Source organism: Mchenga conophoros, linkage group LG2, assembly GCF_057382185.1.
Source record: "Mchenga conophoros isolate Kocher_MC1m ecotype Shallow Benthic linkage group LG2, M_conophoros_male_GT1.1, whole genome shotgun sequence".
NCBI classification, from domain to species: Eukaryota; Metazoa; Chordata; class Actinopteri; order Cichliformes; family Cichlidae; genus Mchenga; species Mchenga conophoros.
The window spans coordinates 1,846,659-1,869,834 of NC_140527.1; the positions used below are offsets into that span (position 1 = coordinate 1,846,659).

The 23,176-nt window shown below is 43.8% G+C and overlaps 1 protein-coding gene across 3 annotated transcripts; it reads left to right on the forward strand.

Annotated features, from left to right (window-relative positions):
* Positions 1 to 604: 604 nt before the first annotated feature.
* ccdc142 (coiled-coil domain containing 142) lies at positions 605 to 19,629 on the forward strand. 3 transcript variants are annotated; one of them, XM_085282465.1, is made up of 17 exons: positions 605 to 931; positions 1,520 to 1,588; positions 3,484 to 3,530; positions 3,856 to 4,059; positions 4,279 to 4,497; positions 4,837 to 6,152; positions 7,325 to 7,602; positions 8,317 to 8,403; positions 9,761 to 9,949; positions 10,369 to 10,526; positions 10,906 to 11,058; positions 11,233 to 11,347; positions 15,708 to 15,885; positions 16,034 to 16,144; positions 18,597 to 18,697; positions 18,922 to 19,090; positions 19,208 to 19,629. In XM_085282465.1, the coding sequence occupies exons 3-17, from the start codon at positions 3,528 to 3,530 to the stop codon at positions 19,314 to 19,316; spliced, it is 3,390 nt and encodes a 1,129-aa protein (XP_085138591.1). In that variant the 5' UTR covers positions 605 to 931; positions 1,520 to 1,588; positions 3,484 to 3,527; the 3' UTR covers positions 19,317 to 19,629. The 3 variants fall into 3 exon arrangements, 2 of the variants coding, with proteins under 2 accessions (XP_085138591.1, XP_085138581.1); XR_014893402.1 differs by lacking the exons at positions 605 to 931; positions 1,520 to 1,588; positions 3,484 to 3,530 and having other exon boundaries at positions 3,707 to 4,059; positions 18,571 to 18,697; XM_085282455.1 differs by lacking the exons at positions 605 to 931; positions 1,520 to 1,588; positions 3,484 to 3,530 and having other exon boundaries at positions 3,710 to 4,059.
* The last annotated feature ends 3,547 nt before the right edge of the window (positions 19,630 to 23,176 follow it).

Here is a 23,176-nt window from a genome sequence, read left to right on the forward strand (position 1 = left end):
TCCTGTGTTAGAGCCTTGATTTCAATTACAGACAGGAGGCTTGAGGCGAGGAAGTAGAAGAATGAGGGGGAGCAGAGATGGAGGAAAAAACAGAAATCTATAAATCTTCAAATGTATGTTGTATACAGCGCTTTGAGTAGAAAAGTGCTATATAAGAATCAGTCCATTTACCAAATGTTAAATTCTCATGTATAGCATTAATGAGCTATTTGCGATATTTAAATTGTAAATAAAGGCCGACTGCAGATGTGGCCGGCAACGTCAATTTTGGCCACTGTATTTAAAATGACGGGGAAACATTTTGAGTACAATTTAAAATCTTATATATTTTAATCTTATGCATTATGTAAATTAACTAACTTTCCTGAAAATAACCAGTGATTTTTTCTTTCCTTTTTTAAACGATTGTTTACATCGCGATTGTGTTTTCAGGATAAATGAGGCAACATGCTGTTTAATGTGATCGCTGTTTTTGTACCGTAGTTACGGTGTTACAGCCCATTACTTTAATTATGTCCGTAAGATGCGGAAGGATCCTCTCGTAGAGGAGCAAAAGTGACGCAGGCGCAAGAGTCACCGCCGCTTCTTGTTTACCATAACAACTGGCGACGCTTTCTCCTGATTGGCTGCAGCTACATCCTGTTTTCCCAGGCTTCTGCCATTTAGATGCTATTTTAAACGCTTCCTTCGTGGATTAACGGGAGCGTCTTTAGGAAAGGCGTAAGTCAATAATAAGATCGTTGGCTGGCTCTTCCAGTGAGGCGAAACGTTAGCCACAGTCAAGTGCGGATAGCAGCGCTGTGTCAACGCTAACATGAAGCTAACAGCGTTTCTTCTTCTGCGGGGAAAAAGCCAGTCGGTACTCCCCAGAGAAGTTCTTCTGTTGAGCCGAGATGCCCCAAAGATGGACGCAGAAACACAGTTTTGATAAGTAAGTGTACGATGGCTGGAAATAACACATCTGCTGGCCCTAACTAGCCTTTGTTGAGCTGACTGTGGTGACTCCATTAGATCATTGCCGATGTTGGACACAGGAAGATATTAGCATGTTTTCCATGTCCAGAAGAAGAGCACAGACTCATGGATACACTGAGCTTTTACACCGTCATCTTAAAAAAAGGAACATGTAGCTCCTGTTGTTGGGTGGTGTTTACATTATTGTTGAAGATCTGTCAGAAAGTTCACAGACTGTCCCCACTGAAGCAAACAGGCGAGCACTGTCACAGAGTCTGTCGTGTAGACACAGCAGAGAGCAGTGTGGCTGAACCACAGTGTGATACACAGAAAGCAAAGAGGACACACTTGGCATTGCTGACAGAGTATAGCAGGCAGCCTTTTTAGATGTCAGCTGTTCATAAAATGATTGTGGAGTTCATACCTTTTCTTCATATTCACATCACTGACAGATGATTTGGAATATAGACATTCTGTGACAACAGAAATGCTGGAGAGTGAATTCTGAAATAAACAGGCCCCTTTCTGTGCCTTGAATTCATGTTTGTGCTTCGTCCTTCCACAGCTTTGTCTACTATGGATCACAACATCCCAGAGATACTGAAAGATGCTGATGTAGAGCGAGGCCTGATCGGTAATACACATACATGCCTGCACACACACAAACACACTCATGATTGGTGACCTGGCCAAGATGTGCTGTGATAGGCTCCAGCCCACGACCCTGAGTAGGATAAGTGGAAGAGAATGGATGGATAGACTCACATTACAGATTGTGAAGATAAAACATATTTTAGAAGCTACTAATAAACCAAGGGCACAACAAATAACAGAGCGCACAAAGACCATTATGGGAAAGATGAGCTTCGTGTACTGTGTGGCATTAGTTCTGCTAAAATAAAGACCATTCAAAACAAAACAGAAGGCTCACTGTGAGAGTTTGAACCGGTCACTGTCGGCTTGGATTAATTCTCCACACTGTGGCCTCTCTGCCCAGTTTAGCTGTGGTTTCCCCCACTGGTCTGCACAGCTGTGTGCCTGTAATCCACTCAGCATTTCCTCATTAGTCGCCACATTAATGATAACACATGGCTAATGTGGCTGCTGGATAACTGCTAATAATGAAATGGCTAATGTTAGCGTGCGTTAGCATTTCTGAGAACTGTTCAGTACTTTAATGCAGCTGAAATGAGAATGAACGTCAGCTGTTAGTGAGGGGTGGAGCTGTAAGCTCGTCTGTTTGAGGCAGAGACAGCTCTGTTTGTATCCACACTGTTGCAAATGAGTATTTAAGTTTAATTTTAAGCTTAATATCGATTAATACAACCCTAGAATGTAAGCAACAAATGTATAAATGCTTTTGTAATTGATTCCAACCTGCTTTACACAGCTGCAGTTACAACAAGCATGCACAAAGAGCCCTGTTTAAAATGAGTTTCAGCTCGCTCTGCTGATTCCCCGTGTCTGCATCATTAGACAGCGGCACGGTAACCTCTGATGTTCCAGTTTAGACTTTTACAGCTTTACTGTGCAGTCAGATAAACAGGATCACTGAGACCACACTGAGCAATAAAATGATCAACTAATTTCCTCATTCGTAAAGTGTCAGAGAGCCAATTCATTGCAGAAGTTTTGATTTCTACAAACACTGAAATGTCAGGAAGTTGCAAGTTTGCTCTTAATATGAGCACTTTTACAGCAGCATTTAATGTCAGCTCAGCATTAAGCCGACTCTGTGATGCAGAATCACATCAAACGTCTCTGCAGAGGGTTTTACACACACTCATCATTCGTTGGTCACAGTGAGGATCTGGACATAGTGGAAACATCTCAGTGAACATGAGGCTAAAATGGTTTTAATGCACGAAAACTAAACTAAATGTATCGTAAAGTGACATTTTAGAGCTAACCTGTAGACTGATTTGTAATCTGATTACATCTGATATTCAGTCATTGAATGCTGCCAACATTTTGGTCTGGAACCTTAATGGAGACGTGGGGTGTCTCCAGACCTCAGTCCTATCTGTGGAGCGAGCTGGAGCTGGAGAGGAGAAGGCCAACAGTGCTGCTGAGATGTGAGCAAGCCTGGAACGTCTGACCGCTGTGCTGTTCTCCACCAAATACTGAGTCATCGTTTGCTCGGGGATCAAATACTTATTTCACTCAATGACATGAAAAGTTCATTTAGAACTTTTATGTAACATGTTTTTCATTTTTGTTGGTTTATGAAATGAATTCGATTGTTTATTTCTTTGCAATGAGCCAACTTATAAACTCAGCAGTGGGTGTGCAGTCACCTATAATTATTATATGTACGTGGCCACATACATAAAACATGATTAGGCCTAACAGTGACACCTCGGCCTCTGTGTTCAAGATGACAAGGCAACGTTACAGCTTTGCAGTAATATGTATATATTTTATATATGTATTACTGTACCTTGAACATATTACATGAACCAATGAAATGTGAGGGATTTTGAGCAGGATGAGCTACGACTGATCATTCATTGTTGTTGTTTCTTTCAGAGCAGTTTCACTTCCTGTTTGCTAAACAGAGGATCTGAGTGCAAATGGTATGATTTATATATGCAGCACAACATGTTGTTTTTCTGCCCGATACTACGGCACAATTTCTACTAAGCTGATTGATCAATAAACATTAATCCTCCACTGTCCATGTGAACATAGCTCCTCCCATTTCAGTCTTGACCTCAACCCAGCCCTGATTCCTTTATATTTGGAGTGAGACCTTGTAGTTTTTCAAAGGTTTTCCTCGGACTGCTTTTGCCTGTCCTGACCCTTTACTGAGGACTGTTTATGTTAAGCCACTTCACACTGGCCTCTGTATCATCCCGTTCGGGTTGCTGATTACAGATGTTCATGTCTCGTTCCTTGCAGCAAGCTGAGGTGTTAATCAGGAGCAGCTTTAACCCCAGTCTGAAGTGGTTATTCTGGGGTCACGGTCAGGATCAGGAAGAGAAGAACTTTGTAGTGGCTCACAACCTGGTGTCCCGCTCCTCCGAGCGCCTGCTGCGCCTGCAGCAAGCGCTTCTTTCTGTGGCGCCTCAGTGGCAGCTGGTGGGCAGCGCACGGCTGTCTCAGGTGAATTTATACAGTTTGCAGTGTAACTGGATTGTGATGGGTGTGAGGAGAACATGAGTGAATGAAAGCTCTCGTAGCTTAATCTCTTCAAAGATTACATCCTCAACATTCTGACTCTTTAATTGCCATTTTTGGGAAGAAGCCATAATATTGAGCATTGGAACAAACATCGATCTTGTTATAACTGAGTTCATAATCTCCTCTCTCCCACCTAATCAGGTCTGTTTTAAAGGAATGCCAGATGAAGCTGGGGTTCTTCTCCTGCCCTCCTCATCCTCCCTGCAGGGTAAATACAGAGCTCAGTGGAGACTCCTGGAGCAGCGATCCCTGCTGATTTTTATACACGAGTACACGAGGAGGGCTCGGCTAGCAGCGGTTTACATATCCAGTGTGAGCAGACTGTTGGAACATCATCGGCAACACCTTGCACCTCAGCAGGTGAGGCCGAGCGCTCAGCACTGTGTGATCTAAAGCTTACTGAGCACTGTGTCATATAGTCACGTACATCACACTGTGCCAGAGGCTACCAGAGGGAACTGTCCAGTTGTGCTGAACGTTTGCGTCTTCACATGCACCTTCACTGGGCGATGTAATGAAGAGTCTGTGTAACAGATCACAGACGTCCGCCACAACCTGTAGTTGGATAATTGTTAAAAATGGTTGCAGGAATGCTTCTGTAACGTCCAACATTTGACATCTTTGTCAAAGAGTTTTAGATTTCTGTATCGCCACCAGTGCCTGTTCACACAGTCACAGTCATTCTGCTCTCTTTTCCAGACCCCGTCAACTTCATGCAGGCTCGATCTGGGTTCACTGAGTCAAGAACTCAGAGTTCATCTCAATCACTGGTCTTGCCTGTTTTCCAAAGTCCAGTCTGACCACTTCTTGAGACGTGCTGCTGGCCAACATACCAGGCTACTGCTAAAGATCAAGGAATCTCTGGACTTACTTGGTCTGCAGGCTCTGGTTTTGATGGAGCACTATGTCCAAGCGATCCTGTCTTCTGTATTCCAGACTGACTTAGACTCTGTACCAAAAGAAGTCTTGGAGGATATTTTAACAGGGACTTATCATTACAACCAGGTTGTTGATGAGCAGAGAGGTCAGCACAGCGCCTCCAAGCTAAAGACTGCAGTAATGCAGCAGGCACATTTTTCCACATTGGATTCCAGTCTTCCAAGGATCAAAAGCCATCGCCCTTCTCCTTTCTCAGTCAAAGAGTTAATGATGATTTTAGCAAGCTATCATGCAGAAATGGCAGCCAAGCAGCTGCACTACTGGGCTTCAGAGCCGCCCTGTTACTTCTGTCAGATCCACAGCAACCATGAGACTTGCACGTGTGCTCAAAACCCCACAAGTCTCAGCTGTGGGATTTCCACATTGAGATCTGAGTGGACCTGGGAGCAGCTACATTATACATATCTAATTTCCTCTCCTCTTTTCTCCATAAGTCGTCCCACCCTCCAGATGTCTTGTCAAAATAAAAATACAACACTTCCTGTTTACACGCCTGATGTCCATTTGAACAAGCCAGTCGTGGAAAATCGTCCCTCTGTTTCAGCCAATCCCGCAGATACAGAACATAAAGAGGAGAACTCTAAAAGAGAACAAAGTAACCGGTGTCAAAAACGCACGTCCCATTCTGCTTTTACTCAGAGCGGCGTAGAAGCGTTGGACTTGGTTCAACCTGATCCGACACGTTTAGAAAGCGGCGCGCTTCTGCAGACAGCTTCACCTTTGTTAATGAGCTCCCAACGTCTCCGAGGCGTGCCACCGTCAAGGATTTTCCAACTTCAGCGTTCCTCAGCAGAGCTGCTTTTTCAGGTGTTTGTTTCGTCCAGTGATCTGCTGGCTCCGCTGGTTTCACATACACCCACACCAGAAAGACTCAACGAACAGCCGCTTCAAACCCCAGCAACGGACGTGGTAAATGGGAAGGTTGACTCAACGATCTTGAGCGCTCGAGTACCAAATACACCCGATCCAGTGGAATTAGACAGAGAGAGCTCGAAACTGAACAAAGACCAAAATGTGGAGAGAATTCAACAGGAATGGGCCGAACTGGAAATAACTGTGCCAGATCCCACCAGCAGGTATGGTCACACCATTGTTACCACCTACCAATGTTACTGGTAGTGTTTCTGCGTCCGCGTCATTCTTTGTAGGGATGTTGAGTCCATTCATATCTGCCTTACATGCTGGGCCAGACCTCTACTGTATTCTTAGAAGCAGACTATGACTGTGACTCGTACAAGTGTGGTGTTTATTGTAAACATATAGAAAGTGCTGTATGAAGATGTCACATTTGATCTCTGACCTCTTCGTCAAGGTCAATAAATGGATCTAAAGATCAAAGTAGTAATAATGCTACATAAACTACTTAAAACGACGTTTCTTACCGCCTGTTTGTATTAATGATTCATGGCAGGTTCTAAATAGCAAGTTACTTTGTTCCTCTGACGTCTTCTTCAAGCTCAATAAGGTTCAACTTTAATTAGTTTAAATTTTTCATAAAATGAACAACAATGAAAACATGATCTGGATTTATGGGGATTCTAAATATCACTCTACAGGTTCCAGTGTCACATTTACACTCAGGTCTAATTTCTGCCACATCCTTCAAGTCGGCCCCAGAATGTGTTATTTCAAAGAAAGTGTTAATAGAAATGGAATGAACTGCCTTGTTAGTCAGAAATATGCTGTTATATCCTGATCGATCTTGATTCATTCGGGGAATATCTTGAAGTTCATGCAATGATGAAGTTAGTGCTGTTTTGCCACATGCATGAATTTGCACAATTCTCTTTGAAGTAAGATTGACAAAGTAAACCATGAAACAAAGACTGAAAGCAGTTTTCTCCTGACAGAAGTTGTTTTTTTGTTCTTCCCAGTTCTTATGTTGTCCCTGTTGGGCATTCCCAAACTAATGATTATAGTAAGCTGGACAACTGCAGGTGGAGGACAGTCGCACACAGTCTATCTGTTGTAATTAAATGTGCTATATAAATAATTAAACTATTAAACTATTAAACTATCTGATAATATCATGCATTCATTCCGACTCGTACTGTCTTGAAAGCGACGCATTAAAAATGCAGACTCGGGCCAAGAAACACGGTCTGTTTCTGAAGAGATGATCATTCAGGCATGAAACCAACACCTTCAGGTGGTGTAGGATTCATGGAAACGAGTGCATGTTCCTACGCTACTACAGTGTTTCTATCAAAGGATGCTTAAACATTAAGAGGTGATTTGTATCTTTCAGATCAGAGAAGGAGGAGATGTTTGAAGCAGACACAAAGACACTGGAGCCGGACCTTGTTTGCTGGTCTCACTCAGTCCAGTGGTTAGACCTGGGTGAGTCTCTGGTCTTTGCTGATCTGCTTGAACAGTATCATACCCTGCTGAGGGCTTTCTGCAGCAGAGCCCTGTGGCTGCAACTACAAGTCCCTGTAGCAGGACACACTGCAGGAAGCCTCAACCTCCAGGAGCACCACAGGGGTTTCCAGGTCATCCACCGGCTGTGTCAGGCTTCAGACGCTGGTAAGAACGTGGCCTCAGCAGCCACTGTGCCCACCGTCTGATGATAGCAGACATGTATACGTAAAGTAGAGTCCAGGCTGAGCGTGTAGTGCTGTAATGTTGTACACTGCTTTCCTTGTTACGTTTACTTTGCTGCTTTGTCTACAGCAGCTGTTTTGTGTCTGCGTTGTGTGTAACCGCTTCATATTTTCTCTTCCTTTGGAATGGACACGTTTCTGTTGTCTTATCCACGTTTGTGATTGGTCACATTAATCTATGAGCACATTCACATGAAAGTGGGGGCAGAGTGGGAAACGCTGAGCTGACTGGAGCTTTGCCTAAACTTAGAGTCAGTATACAGAAGGTCTCTCAGTTATGTTAAATATTTATGAAACTCCGGGGAAAGGCTCTCAGATACTCTGAGACTCAATGATGATCTGCACAATCTGAGTGCCTGATCGTTGTGTTTGCTTCTGGCACACATTTGGACCTGATGGATGGGGGAGGCAGTGTGCACAAAAAAGAATCGTCTAATTTCAAAGTGTTTTTATCCCGCAGCCTCTCATCAGTAATGATCACAGCTTGTGCTGTCAGAAGGAGCTGGGGGGAGCTTCTCAGCACTCAGGTTAACAGCAAAACCTCCGAGAGCAGCTCGACTGCAAAACTCTTTGAAAGGAGAAAACCGAGCATATGAAATTGTGTTGTGTGTGTGACACTCCTTGTTGTGTGTTGTAGGTCAAGTTCCAAAGGAGAGTGAAGTCATGCTGGAGGACCTGAGTCTGTGTGTGTTACTGGTTACTGCACATGCTCAGTGGGACTATGGTTAGTGCGCTTAGACTCACACACTGACCGGTCTGCTGCTCTGACCATACATATTACATGTTTTTACATATATGTCATTTTTGTCTTAGACACGGTGTGATGTCATTAGCTTTGATTTCATATTTGATTGACCAGACACACTAAGTTATTTTTAAAATCATGTTTTACTTCATTTTTAACAGCAGCAGAATTTCCAACAGTTGATAAATATAAAGTAGAGCTGGGCGATATGAGATTTTTTCATATCACGATATGTTGTTTTCATTTCAGGCGATAACGATATCTATCACGATATAAGCCAAATAACTATATTTGTAAGATTTAAATGTGCCGTTGCTCACAAGTAAAATGTGAAATAATCAGCAGCTTGTTTTTATTTAAATATTTATTTCCCATAATAAGTTCAACAGGGTAGATGTACTTAAGGAACATGAGACTTTTTCAGATAAATAAAGGCAAATATTGCAAACTACACAAAAGGCAGCCGCTAAAGCGTTTAAGTTTCAAAATAGAACAAATGAAACAGACTAAACTGTCAATTCCACTTAGAAACAAAATATTAATTCTAAAAATAAATCTTAGTTTGTTTTACAGAAGAACAGACAAAACTGACTAACTTTTGTCAATATCAAATAAACTGAGAACTAAAAGGAAATTCTCAATCTCTCCTTGTTGTATAGCTGAGCTTTTCAAACAGTTTAACAGTTACTTTAGTCTGACAAAAGCCGAATGACGAATCAGCGCTTCCAGTCAGAGACTGAGCTGCACCGCTTTATTGTATTTCGGCACATTTACAGTGCAGCTACTCTGTTTTTGTCAGACTTGAAATAGCTGAAATACCTCCACACTACAGAGCTTCTGTGGCTCTTCCGTTCAACAATCTCTCCGGCGTTGGAGCCATCATCTGTTTTCTCTTCGGTAACCTTCGGTTGATTTTTCTCTAGTCGGCACACTCCTTTCCTCCATTACCCGGGCGGCACGGCGGCTGGCTGCTTCCCAAACAAACACACATGTGCGGCTTGACGTGACGCTGCGGCTGTGATTGGTTCGGCTCTGCACTACTTAATTTGGATTGGCTGTTCTTTTTTTCTTTTTTTAAGAGGACGAGCGCGGTGAGGTCTATCGCAATAATTAAATTTTTCTATCGAGAAAAAGTTATTTCGCGATACATATCGTTATCGTTCTATCGCCCAGCTCTAATATAAAGTACATTATGGTGTTTTTTTTAAAATTCCTCAGCAACAATAAATAACATCGGACATCGCTCGTCTGTAAAAAAGAATAACATTATCTGCAGACTGACTTTGAGCTGAATCGCTCTCCCCTGCTGTGCTTCTGCTTCGTCGTCTCTCCTCAGAATTGTGCCGAACTTTAGGTTCAACCCTGACAGATAAATGTTTGATAAATCAAAGAAGCTCGTTTGTGGTGACATCATCTGAAAAAGATGAAAATGTGACAACGTCAGCAACAATGGGGCGTTTCCTTCTGCTGCTGCCACCCCTCCTGTCTTCTCTGCGCTGCCGTCAGTCACACAGCAGAGCCTCAGGTAAACGTTCCACCAGCAGCACTCTAACCAAACCCAGTGGAAATGACATCAACTCATATCTTCATCTGGACGTAGTGTTTAGTGGGAGAAACGTTTCGTCACATCCAGGTGACGTCTTCAGTCTCAGCTGACTGCAGGTTTCAAACTTATAAACAGTACATCTGCATAATGACTGAAACCAGCCCACTGAGGGAACAATGGGCTGGGAGCTCAGTTCCTTCATCATAATTATGCAAATTCTCATGACCACTGATCAACAACCACTGATCAATGGGTCAGTGGGCTTTGATCAGTGGTTGTCTCTCTTTAATATTGCAGAGTCTTTGCCTGATTTTTCTTTTTTAAAAACAGTTTCTACATAAAATAATAATAATAATAAAATTGACTTGATGCCCGTTGTGTCTGTCTCCCCTCCACAGGTCCCTTCAGCCTCCCCTGTACTCTGCAGAGGCAGACTGTTGGTTTGGTGCTGGCCTCTGTGCAGCTGCCTACTGTATGGGTGATGTCCAAGGCACACCAGTTCCTCTCCTCCTGGAGTCTCAATAAGTTCCTGCTTATTACACAGGGGGACCTCACAGTAGGTTACTCATATATTACAACCAGAACACGTGTTCTGTAGAGCTGGGTGATCAGAGACTGATATAAGTGCAAAGGCTGTTTCATAAACACGATGCAGTGAACTCTGATCATAGTCACACCACTTTGTACTAACACTGGAGTAAAAACAATGCAAAGCATGATGTACTGTGAGCTTCTAATGGCTGTCTTTGGTGCTGTACTTATTTTTGGCCCAAAGTTCGTTTCATTTATTTCACTTTGCTTCATATTCATGTATTAAGGATTTCATACGTTTCGAATAAAAAAACAAAATGAGTTTGAGCAGTGGTGCCAAAACGTTTGGACACAGTTCATCTTTAAGCTCAGTGTCAGTTTAAATGTGTTTTTTGTGTCTGCAGGTGATGAGGGAGTCATTCGAGGCGATGGTGCATCAGACCAAATCACTAGTGATGAATTCACACAGTGACCAGCAGTCTGCTCTACACACCCACAGCCAGCTCCTCCTGCAGCAGCAGCTGCAAACGCTGGAGCGTGCTCGGTCTGCTCTGCAGGTGAGCTGTCTGCTTTCTTCTCACAGCCACGTCAGAAAGCTTCACTGCTGCTGTGCAGACGGGTGGACTGTGTGTTTAGTGTTGCTGAGGATCATATACCAGGACTATACAGAGCCACACATGATTCCCTAACCACATCTAACCGGTAATGTTGGTGTCTTCACTGTCCGTCAGACCTTCTCTTCTGTGATGCTGAGGACATTCTCCAGTGACTGCAAGCAGAGGTCAGGAGAGATCTTTGAACACACCATGCCTCCTGCTGTACACTGGAAGCCCAGCCACAGGACAGGTACTCGTATCTGAGTGTATGACTTCAGTTTACCTCAGTGTTTTATGTAGATTTATGTTGTAAGGTAAGAAACTCCTCTGAGCACTTAGTGACCGTGTGAATAATAACTCCCTTTCACGGGAAACCAGAAAACCAGAACCAGAGTCTTAAAAGGTGGCTGTAAGGTTTGGGTGAGAGGAAAGCTGACAGAGAAGTGTGGAGAACAACTATATACTATATAAATAATATACCGGTCAGTAGAGGAAGAGGAGTTTCAGAGTAGTGGAAAACTTACAGAGACCGAGAGGACAAAGCACAAACTAAAAGACAGGGAAGTTATGAACAGATCTGAATAAAGACCACATTGATCAGGTGATCAGGTGTTCTGGTGATCAGGTGATCAGGTGTTCTGTTTCAGGTGATCTGGTGATCAGGTGTTCTGGTGATCAGGTGATCTGGTGATCAGGTGTTCTGGTTCAGGTGATCAGGTGTTCTGGTGATCAGGTGTTCTGTTTCAGGTGATCAGGTGATCTGGTGTTTAGGTGTTCAGGTGATCAGGTGTTCTGGTGATCAGGTAAATGGTAAATGGCCTGTATTTATATAGCGCTTTACTAGAACTAGGTGTTCTGGTTCAGGTGTTCTGGTGATCAGGTGAACAGGTGTTCTGTTTCAGGTGATCAGGTGTTTAGGTGTTCAGGTGATCAGGTGTTCTGGTGATCAGGTGTTCTGGTTCAGGTGATCAGGTGTTCTGGTGTTTAGGTGATCAGGTGTTCTGGTGATTAGGTGTTCTGGTTCAGGTGATCAGGTGTTCTGGTGATCAGCTGTTCTGGTGATCTGGTGATCAGGTGTTCTGGTTCAGGTGATCAGGAGTTCTGGTTCAGTTGATCAGGTGTTCTGGTGATCAGGTGTTCTGGTGATCAGGTTTTCTGGTTCTGGTGATCAGGTGTTCTGGTTCAGGTGATCAGATGTTCTGGTGATCAGGTGCTCTGGTGATCTGGTGATCAGGTGTTCTGGTTCAGTTGATCTGGTGATCAGGTGTTCTGGTGATCAGGTGTTCTGGTGTTCAGGTGATCAGGTGTTCTGGTGATCACGTGTTCTGGTTCAGGTGATCAGGTGTTCTGGTGATCAGGTGTTCTGGTTCAGGTGATCAGGAGTTCTGGTTCAGTTGATCAGGTGTTCTAGTGATCAGGTGTTCTGGTTCAGGTGATCTGGTGATCTGGTGTTCTGGTTCTGGTGATCAGGTGTTCTGCTGATCAGGTGATCAGGTTTTCTGTTTCAGGTGTTCTGGTGATCAGGTGATCTGGTGATCAGGTGTTCTGGTTCAGGTGATCAGGTGATCTGGTGATCTGGTGATCAGGTGTTCTGGTTCAGGTGATCAGGTGTTCTGGTGATCAGGTGAACAGGTGTTCTGTTTCAGGTGATCAGGTGATCTGGTGTTTAGGTGTTCAGGTGATCAGGTGTTCTGGTGATCAGGTGTTCTGGTTCAGGTGATCAGGTGTTCTGGTGTTTAGGTGATCAGGTGTTCTGGTTCAGTAGATCAGGTGTTCTGGTGATTAGGTGTTCTGGTTCAGGTGATCAGGTGTTCTGGTGATCTGGTGATCAGCTGTTCTGGTTCTGGTGATCAGGTGTTCTGGTTCAGGTGATCAGATGTTCTGGTGATCAGGTGTTCTGGTGATCTGGTGATCAGGTGTTCTGGTTCAGTTGATCAGGTGTTCTGGTGATCAGGTGTTCTGGTGATCAGGTGTTCTGGTTCAGGTGATCAGGTGTTCTTGTGATCAGGTGATCAGGTGTTCTGGTTCAGTAGATCAGGTGTTCTGGTGATTAGGTGTTCTGGTTCAGGTGATCAGGTGTTCTGGTGATCAGGTGTTCTGGTGATCTGGTGATCAGCTGTTTTGGTTCTGGTGATCAGGTGTTCTGGTTCAGGTGATCAGATGTTCTGGTGATCAGGTGTTCTGGTGATCTGGTGATCAGGTGTTCTGGTTCAGTTGATCAGGTGTTCTGGTGATCAGGTGTTCTGGTTCAGGTGATCTGGTGATCAGGTGTTCTGGTTCTGGTGATCAGGTGTTCTTGTGATCAGGTGATCAGGTGTTCTGGTTCAGTTGATCAGGTGTTCTGGTGTTTAGGTGATCAGGTGTTCTGGTGATTAGGTGTTCTGGTTCAGGTGATCAGGTGTTCTGGTGATCAGGTGAACAGGTGTTCTGTTTCAGGTGATCAGGTGATCTGGTGTTTAGGTGTTCAGGTGATCAGGTGTTCTGGTGATCAGGTGTTCTGGTTCAGGTGATCAGGTGTTCTGGTGATCAGGTGTTCTGGTGATCAGCTGTTCTGGTTCTGGTGATCAGGTGTTCTGGTGATCAGGTGTTCTGGTTCAGGTGATCAGATGTTCTGGTGATCTGGTGATCAGGTGTTCTGGTTCAGTTGATCAGGTGTTCTGGTGATCAGGTGTTCTGGTTCAGGTGATCTGGTGATCAGGTGTTCTGGTTCTGGTGATCAGGTGTTCTTGTGATCAGGTGATCAGGTGTTCTGGTTCAGTTGATCAGGTGATCTGGTGATCAGGTGTTCTGGTTCTGGTGATCAGGTGTTCTGGTGATCTGGTGATCAGGTGTTCTGGTTCAGTTGATCAGGTGATCTGGTGATCAGGTGTTCTGGTTCTGGTGATCAGGTGTTCTTGTGATCAGGTGATCAGGTGTTCTGGTTCAGTTGATCAGGTGTTCTGGTGTTCTGGTGTTTAGGTGATCAGGTGTTCTGGTGATTAGGTGTTCTGGTTCAGGTGATCAGGTGTTCTGGTGATCAGGTGTTCTGTTTCAGGTGTTCTGGTGATCAGGTGTTCTGTTTCACGTGATCAGGTGTTTAGGTTTTCAGGTGTGGATCTTTAAGGAATGGTTTAAGTACAGCAGCCTTTGAAGCCAGTGATGTCTGATGGGCCCTTACAAAGTGAAACAAAGTGAAGTGGTTTTGTAGGTTTTGTGAATTCTGAACATAAAAACTGCAGCAAACATCAACACATTACTAAACACGCTGTAACTGTTCAACGAAGAAGTTATTTAAGGGTTACTTTTATTCGGCTAAACTCATCAGGGTTGGGTTTAAAAATCGATTTTAGTTTCAATAAAGTGATATCCATTCATTAAGTCCTGAATCCATTTTTAAATATAAATGTATTTTTGTCAGAAACGCCAGAATCTCAGGTTGAAGCTCACAACATTATTTCAGCAACCATCAAACAGCTAAAACAGCAAATGAGAGCAGGTTACAGAGTCCGCACAGAAACACAGAGCGTGGATCGTTCACCCGACGGCACGGACACGCCGTCGCTGATTCTGTCGACGTCTCACAGATTCTGATGCTGCAGGTTTCATCACTCAACACTCCAACAACAAAGCCTCATTTCTGCTGTTAAACATCGAACAAATGTAAACTTTTACAAATGATGCCAAATAACAAACTCTCAGCTGTGTCTGTAATCAAACCTCTGTAACTTTGCTCTGCTTCACTTCAGCAGCATCAGGTTCACATCTGATTTTCTTATCTGCTATAAAAAGCCAGGCCAGGAAAATCTGCTCCATGTTTTTATCCTCAGTTACTTTGCACAAAGACATCTGCTGTGATGCTCACACCTGTGATGAAGTCTCACAGTGTCAGCTTTGTGTTTATACACAGATAGTTACACCGAGTTTGTAATTGCACATAAATAATCAACTAATTTGGAATTCAATATTTGTAATTTACAAGCTTTAGAGAGTTCTTTCAACAGTACAATAAATGATCATCATTATAATATTTCTATCAGCCCTGCTGATCATTCAGACTAAGCCAGAGAAGACTTTGGTTTGAATAATAAAGGAAAACACTCATGACTGTTAAAGTGTTTAAATGTTTTCATTAGGAGTAACACTCAGTACTATGTGACTGTAATACAGTGAATGTAGTTTTCCTGTGAGAGAACAACCCACAAACTCAGGTGTGAGCAGGTGACCCTGTGCCACACCGCTGGAGTGCAGCAGGTTCTCACTGTGTGTCTGTCTTCACTGCTCCAGCTCCAACACTTCCTGATCTTTGTCATGTTTTGCACTCAAAGTTTTGTCACTAACAGCTGCAGGTTGGACTTCCAGTCTGTTCCCTCCACAGTGACTGATCCACCCATGTATTATGAACAGAACACCAGCTGTCATGTTTGTGCTTTGGGTCGCTGTCCTGCCAAAGCAGCAGCTACAGCGTGTAGTTAGTGTCATTGCTTATGAATGCTTTTATATTCGCACCAACCACACTGAAAATAAATGGCTGCTGTAATATTTCAGCAGCATCTCAGTTCAACAGAAGCTAAAAGTTTGTATTTCATTTTCTCTCTAAATGGCCTTTTTCATTTTACGCTGTGTTTCCAAAGGTTTTCCCAACAGTCCCAGTGAATATGCATCTCTGGCAGCTCAAACTGTGATTGGTCAAGTGTTAGAGGGCGTGGCCCCTCTGTCTGACGACGCACGAGTCCAAGCATTGAGTATAACGATGACAGCGTTCATGGAGGCATGGATGGAGCACATCCTGAGACAGAAGATCAAGTTCAGGTGTGTTTTAGAGCACAGACGGTGTTAGCCAACAAACTGATGACATCATTAAAAACAGCAGTTTGGTACATGTGCGTGTGACTCTTCACGTCACATAAACACAGACCATCTTCAGATGTTGACAAATGTCCTTCTGCTCTGTTTTTAGCGTGCAGGGCGCTCTTCAGCTGAAGCAGGACTTTGACTCTATTAGAGAAATGATCCAGTCCAACCAGTATGGTCTGTCAGCTGAGCTCCACCAGCAGCTGCTCAGCCTCCGGTATCACCGTCTGGCTTTTTCTCTTATTCATTGCCATCTTCATCTCCCTGTAAATCTCTTGATTGTTAACTAATCAAACCAGTAACAAATATCCAAAACCAGCCCAAACGAGCCTACGTGTTCAATTCAATTCAATTGTATTTATATAGCACCAAATCACAACAGCAGTCGCCTCAAGGTGCTTTATGAAAGCTTAGCAGCTGTGCATACTCCACATATCTGAGACCACTGCTTTACTGTGAGCTTCAGAGTGTGGAAGCCGTCATCTTTCTAGTCTTACTGACCACTGAACGTCACATTTTTCCATCTGCAATTTTAAATCACCAATGAATCACACAGTCAGTAAATATGCAGCTTTTGGGGCTGTGGGAAGAAACAGGCACAGAGGAAGCATCCAAACTCCACCCAAAAAGACTCCAGACAGGTTCAGACTCTTTCTGTTATTTGGCAGTGCAGACCTCTGCACCACTGTGCCAGCTAAGAAGGAAATGAACACACTGCTGTTTGCACTGCGGACGTCATGTTCTCTTCCACTGAGGCTGATTCTACAGGGTGGGCCATTTCTATGGATACAGCGTAATAACATGGGAATGGTTGGTGGTATTAAAGTCCTGTTTGTGGCACATTAGTATATGTGAGGGGGCAAACTCCTCAAGATGGGCGGTGACCATGGTGGCCATTTAGAAGTCGGCCATCTTGGATGCAACTTTTGTTTCTTCAATAGGGAGAGGGCCATGTGACACATCAAACTTATTGGTAATGTCACAACAATGGTGTGCTTGGTTTCAACGTAACTTTATTCTTTCATGAGTTATTTACAAGTTTCTCTTTGTTCACAGCCATTGACATGTCGAAGGTTAACACGTGAGGAGCGAAATTGTGTTGATATCTGGTGAATTGCAGAAGATTTCAATGCAAGACCCCCTACGAGACCACCCATCTCCCATGCTACAGTCAGCAAACTGCTTGCTAAGTTTGGTGAAACTGGTTCAGTGTTGGATTTGCCAAAATGTGGACGCAAGAAAGCTGTGACTAATGAAGAAACATCAGTGGCTGTCCTAGCTTCATTCAGCAAGAGCCCACAGCGTAGCACTCGCCGCATGTCACTGGAGAGTGGCATTAGTCGAACATCCCTTCGGCGGATATTAGCTACTCACAAATGGCACCCTTACAAACTCCAGCTGCTGCAGCATCTCAACGAGGATGACCCAGATCGGCCACAGAATTTGCAGAATGGGCAAAACAAAAACTGGAACAGGACCCTCAGGTCACACAGAAGATTTTGTTCAGTGATGAGACAAACTTCTATGTGAATGGTGTTAACAAACAAAACCACCGCTATTGGTCTGACACTAACCCACATTGGATGGATCCCTCCAAGACTGTTGGAACAACAAAAGTGATGGTTTGGTGTGGTATATGGGGGACAACGATAGTGGGTCCATTCTTCATCAATGGAAACCTCAAGGCCACTGGATATTTGAAATCGCTACATGATGATGTGTTTCCCTCTTTATGCACTGAAGCTGGCACGTTCCCTGACTTTTTCCAGCAAGATGGTGAACCACCACATTATGGGTGCCAGGTCCGAGCATTCCTAGATGAACAGTTTCCTGGAAAGTGGATTGGTCGTCGTGGGCCAGTTGAATGGCCCCCAAGGTCTCCCGATCTGACCCCCTTAGACTTTTATCTTTGGGGTCATCTGAAGGCAATTGTCTATGGTGTGAAGATACAAGATGTGCAGCACCTGAAACTACGGATACTGGATGCCTGTGCTGGCATTTCTCCTGCAGTGTTGCTATCAGTGTGTGAAGAGTGGGAGAAGAGGGTTGCATTGACAATCCAACACAATGGGCAGCACATTGAACACATTTTATGAGTGGTCAGAAACTTGTAAATAAGTCATGAAAGAATAAAGTTACGTTGAAACCAAGCACATCATTGTTTTTCTTGTGACATTACCAATAAGTTTGATGTGTCACATGGTCCTCTTCCTATTGAAAAAACAAAAGTTGTATCCAAGATGGCCGACTTCTACATGGCCACCATGGTCACCGCCCATCTGGAGGAGTTTGCCCCCTCACATATACTAATGTGCCACAAACAGGACTTTAATATCACCAACCATTCCCATGTTGTTACGCTGTATCCATATGAATGGCCCACCCTGTATATAAGTCACTTTGACGTGATGTCAGAGTGGGACTCAGTTTTCCAAATGCAGCTGCAGTGCTGGGACCAGATGTGCACAAGAAGATAATCATACAAATGTTGCTATTTTCAGTATTTAGTCACATCTTTGTTGTACACCTCAAACATTGTGACTTCAACTGTTTTTGGTTATCTCCTGGGTCTGTTCAAGTAAAAAATATTAAAGTGTTACTTTTTAATATTTGCTGGCAGAGTCTAAATAATAAGTGATGAAGTTCCTCGGTGCTCTCTCTGCCTGCAGGGTTTTTCAGCAGGTCGACTCAGCAGTGGTGTGCCTGCTTCAGCAGCCGCAGGCTAAACCGTACGTGCAGTCTCGATCCTGGGAGCCTTTCTCTCGCTGCTGTAAGTGTCACGTCAGTCTGCAGCGTTCAAATGTGCCAACACGTCACAGTTCATTTCCCTCGTTCCTTCAGTACACAGGCGTTTCAGAGGCGTGTTGAGCTGTGAGAAAGTTGTCCTTCATCAACCAAGCACATGTTCTGTTAGGATTCACAGGCTGTGTGGTTGCCATTCATGTGACAAATACAATGAGAGGCAGTGGTGATGAGCCTGCTGTAATTCTCCAGGTCCGGCTGACAGAAACGGGGACAGCACTGATGCTGCTGTGGGGAGCAGTATAGCCAACCTGAGGTGCATGGAAGGCGAGGACCTGCCTCAGTCTGATTCCTCATGCACGCCTACCGACCTCCCTCCAGTAGACCCATCGACCCCCGCAGAGCCATACCTCGCTCCAAGGTACAGTTCTCCCATTCTCTCTACGGAGGTAGTGCAGAAATTCATCATTTTTTTGACACATTAATGGGCCTGGTGCACACTTCTCCCAGTTAAGAAGTGTTTCCTTTGTGCTCACAGCCTGGTGCTGGGTGCAGCTCAGCAGGACTGGTTAGACCTGAGGATTCAGACCAGTGCCCGTCGCTGGAGGCTGCCGGGGCTGTCCTGCCTGTCCAACTCTGAACACTGAAAACACACACACACACACACACACACACACACACTTTGATTTAGTAGCAACATTTGAAGGAAATATCATGTAAATACATAAAAATAATGATTTTATTTTTGATAAATAGACATGAGGGGCACCATGAAGCAGGTGCAACATAAACCCCAGTCAGACACACTGGGACAACACTGGTTAGAACTTCTCGCTCACATATGTTTGAAATGTGTCAAATGAATGAAATGATAATTAATTTAAAAACAAAATGCTCTTATTTTCAGAAATATTTCTTTTACCTGTGTTTTATATACCTGAATAAATCAGTTTGTGTTTGCATGTTCATGTGCTCGTGCTTCTTTTCATTGCTGTTGTCAGTTTATCAGACTGGAACTGGACTAAGTGCACCATGAAAACCATTTGATGCTCCTTATCTCATTCAGCTGAATTCATTTCTGTGCTTTGTGACTTTATTTCAGTAGTTCAAACTGCAGAACAACAAACACAGGACCTGAAGACAGAAGCAAAAGTGATTTTCTTTTACTTTTGATTCTGTTGCCTGTACTCTCGATGGACGAGAAGCACAAATCATTTCTTTACTAACCCCTCCTGTTGTTGTTCGCACAAATGAAGTCAGGACCGAGAACAACAACAGTTCAGACTACTCAATGACAGGAATACATTTCTAATCATCCATCCTGGTTGTTATTAGTGCACCATCTCAAAGCCATGCATCATCGCAGGTCTCGCTGCCGTCTCGTAAGCACTGTATGACGTCACTGTTATACCTGCCTCACATTTACACACATTCTGTCTTGTTTTCACTGACCGCCAACTTTCCGTTCTCTCATCTACCTCCTGCCTCACTACAGATCTCAGTATTGTCTTCAAACATCACGGTCTATGGACGCTGACTTCATCTGTGTCCATCAACACAGCAACCAGCAGTTGGGCTTCATGCCGAGAAAGAATGAGAGTCTCCTCTCTTCTTAACCCAGCTTCAACAACTCGATCCTATCTGAGCTCTGCACATCACCCTTGTTCCTGGAAATAAATACGTACAAATCCGTTCCTCGGGCATCCTCTCACTCTCTAAGCTTGTGACAAACAATTTGGTCCATACTACACAGGTACCAACTCATCCTCTTCACAGCTGCCCTCCTCTTCATCAATCCTCTGTATTTCCTGATTCACTAACTGTCCTCCATCCTCAACATGTTTTCTTCACTCGTTAGTACGTTCACATCTCTGTCTTAACTCACTACAGGTATAAATCAACACAGACCCCAGGATACGACATTCTCACCATACTTCACTCACTAAACGACACATTTGCAGCTTCAGAAATGTTGTGATATGCGGTATTGCAATAACATATACTGATTATTATCACCTTTTCTCAACTGCAGATTGTGTGCATACAAGCCCTACATGACCAACCACAATGCAAAGTGTTGGATGCTGTGATGTAAAGCATGCTGCCGTCTAGTGGAGGCCTGTTCTCTGGACTTTGCCAACAGAGCGTTACTTCTCTGATTGCACTGTGCCAGGTGTAAAGTTTGGTGGAGGGGGGAATTATGATGGGGGGTTGAATTTCAGGAGTCGGGCTTGCCTCCTTAGTTGTAGTGAAATAAACTCATTAACATTTCCTTTGACAAAGAGCAGCTGTACAGAATCTCAGTAGGCTCATCTTGTTCATTTGAATCTTTTCTGCTTATTTATTCATTTCTGTGTTATTACCAGTGTAGGGACTAGTTAACTACGTTAATAACTACGTTATTATTGTGGTAACGAGCACGGTAACTAGTTATTATGCCAAAATCAGGAACGCGTTAATCGTTACTGGGATTTAGACAGGCTCCACAGAGCTTCCACAGATTCAGTAACATCAGCAAGTGGTGGAGGCCAGCAGGTGGATGAGGGAGATCGGAGGCAGGAGGAGAGCCCCGAGGCGGCCGCCGGTCCGAGTGTCAGGAGAACTGAACTTCAGGTAAGAAGTTATGACCTGCAGTCTGTCTGGGTCAGATATGAACCAAGTTTAGGTGGAGTTTATTTTCATTGTGCTGGGTACGAGTTTCTATACAGCTGGGTGGGTGCTATGATGTTACTGATGTTGAACTTTATTTTATTCATAAGGTTAGTTAGTAGAGTTGCCGTAAAAAACGGAATCGTCCCGTATTCAGAGAAAATATTACGCGTTTCTTATTGAGGTGAAAAGGAACAGTTTGTCCCGTAATTCAGCTACAATGAAAAAGACACAAAGCTGGAGTTATTCTGTGTCTTTGCTGCACAGCTGCCTCTTCTCCTCTCATTCTCCCCCCTCTCTCTCCTGTTTCTACTTCAATCATGAAACTGATCAATGATCAGCTGATCGTCTTTTCTCTCTTGTTTGTTTATCGCCCACTTTGAGCCAGAAAGAAGAAACCAGCAGATGTCGCGTTAAACAACAGCAACACGTTTAAGCTTGATCAGCTGTTGTTAGAATTTATTTAATATTAATTTCTAGTATCAGCTGATGTTTGCTGGAGCCACAGCTGTAAACCTGCTGGTCATGATATCGGTTTGGATATGTGGTGAGAGGGAAACATGAAGATGAAACCAGGAGATGTCCTTACTGAATCATCAGAGCTGAACAGGTGATGGAGAAACAGGTTTACCTTTCAGGTGACATGAATGAGTTGAAGTTATGAAGTTATGAACTGTTTCTGAGAGACAAATAACACCAGGATCCTTTTCTAAGTAGCTGACAGCTGGTAACTGTGCAGGGGCGGGTCTAGCAAAGTGTTGCCAGGGGGGCAGGTAGGGCATTAACAGGGAGAGGGGGGCACAAAGAAATACTTTTCTTTCTTATTCTCATTTAAAATGTCTCGCTTTTAAAAAATAATTATCTGAATCTTACAACAAACGATTGATAGATTGATGCATATATACCATCAGAACAGTGTACATCACTGTCACAACAGCGTTTATTTGCATTCAAAGGCTTTATGATTTTTCCTATAATGGCGGCCGGTCTCTAGTCAAAACGCCCGGGCCGATTTTTTGTCCCAGTCCAGCCCTGTATGCAGCTCATCTGCAGCCTGATGTTACCTGCATCTTCCTATTCAGAAGGCAGAATTTCTGAGTTCTGAGTGCAATCAAAGCACCACGACTGCAGTTTTTGTGTTGGATGTAAAAGGTGCACATGACGCTGTGACGTAGGCTAGAATCATGGCAGCAGTCAATGACGGTCCAGGCGTGGGATTTCTCTCGTGGAAATGTGCACATTATCTTTTCCTTTCTGTTGGTAGGTGGCACAGTGCACTGTGGCAAGTAAGCAAGCTAGAAGACTGGTAGTCTGGCTGGGTATCCAGTTACAGAAGCAACACATTAACAAGAGAAGTCTGAGTAAAACCAAAGTTACTTTCCGTAGTAACTAGTTACTTTGAAAGTAACGAGTAACTTGAAGTAACTGAGTTACTTTTGATAGAAGTAACTAGTAATGTAACTAAGTTACTAATTTAAAGTAACTTACCCAACACTGGTAGTTACATATATTACATGATATGTGGCAGCCCCCAAGAGTACCAAATACCTGAGGCCACACATCTAGGAGACATCTGTGCGCCTATCCCAGGAGGAGGAGGGAGGACCGAAGTATTGTATATTGTTTTTTGTTATCTCTTTTGTGAAGCACTTTGTGACATCTGTCAGTGAAATGTGCGATATATAAATAAACTTTTACCACGGCCAAAGGTGAGAGGACCAGCGGGGACGGACCAGCCACCCTGGTACCAGTCAAGAGTAACCCTGACCCAGCAAGTTTGGTGCGGAAGATCTTTCTCCCGGCCTGCGCTGACTCTAACCTAGAATTAGACCCGAGACTGTGGCCTCACAAACGCACT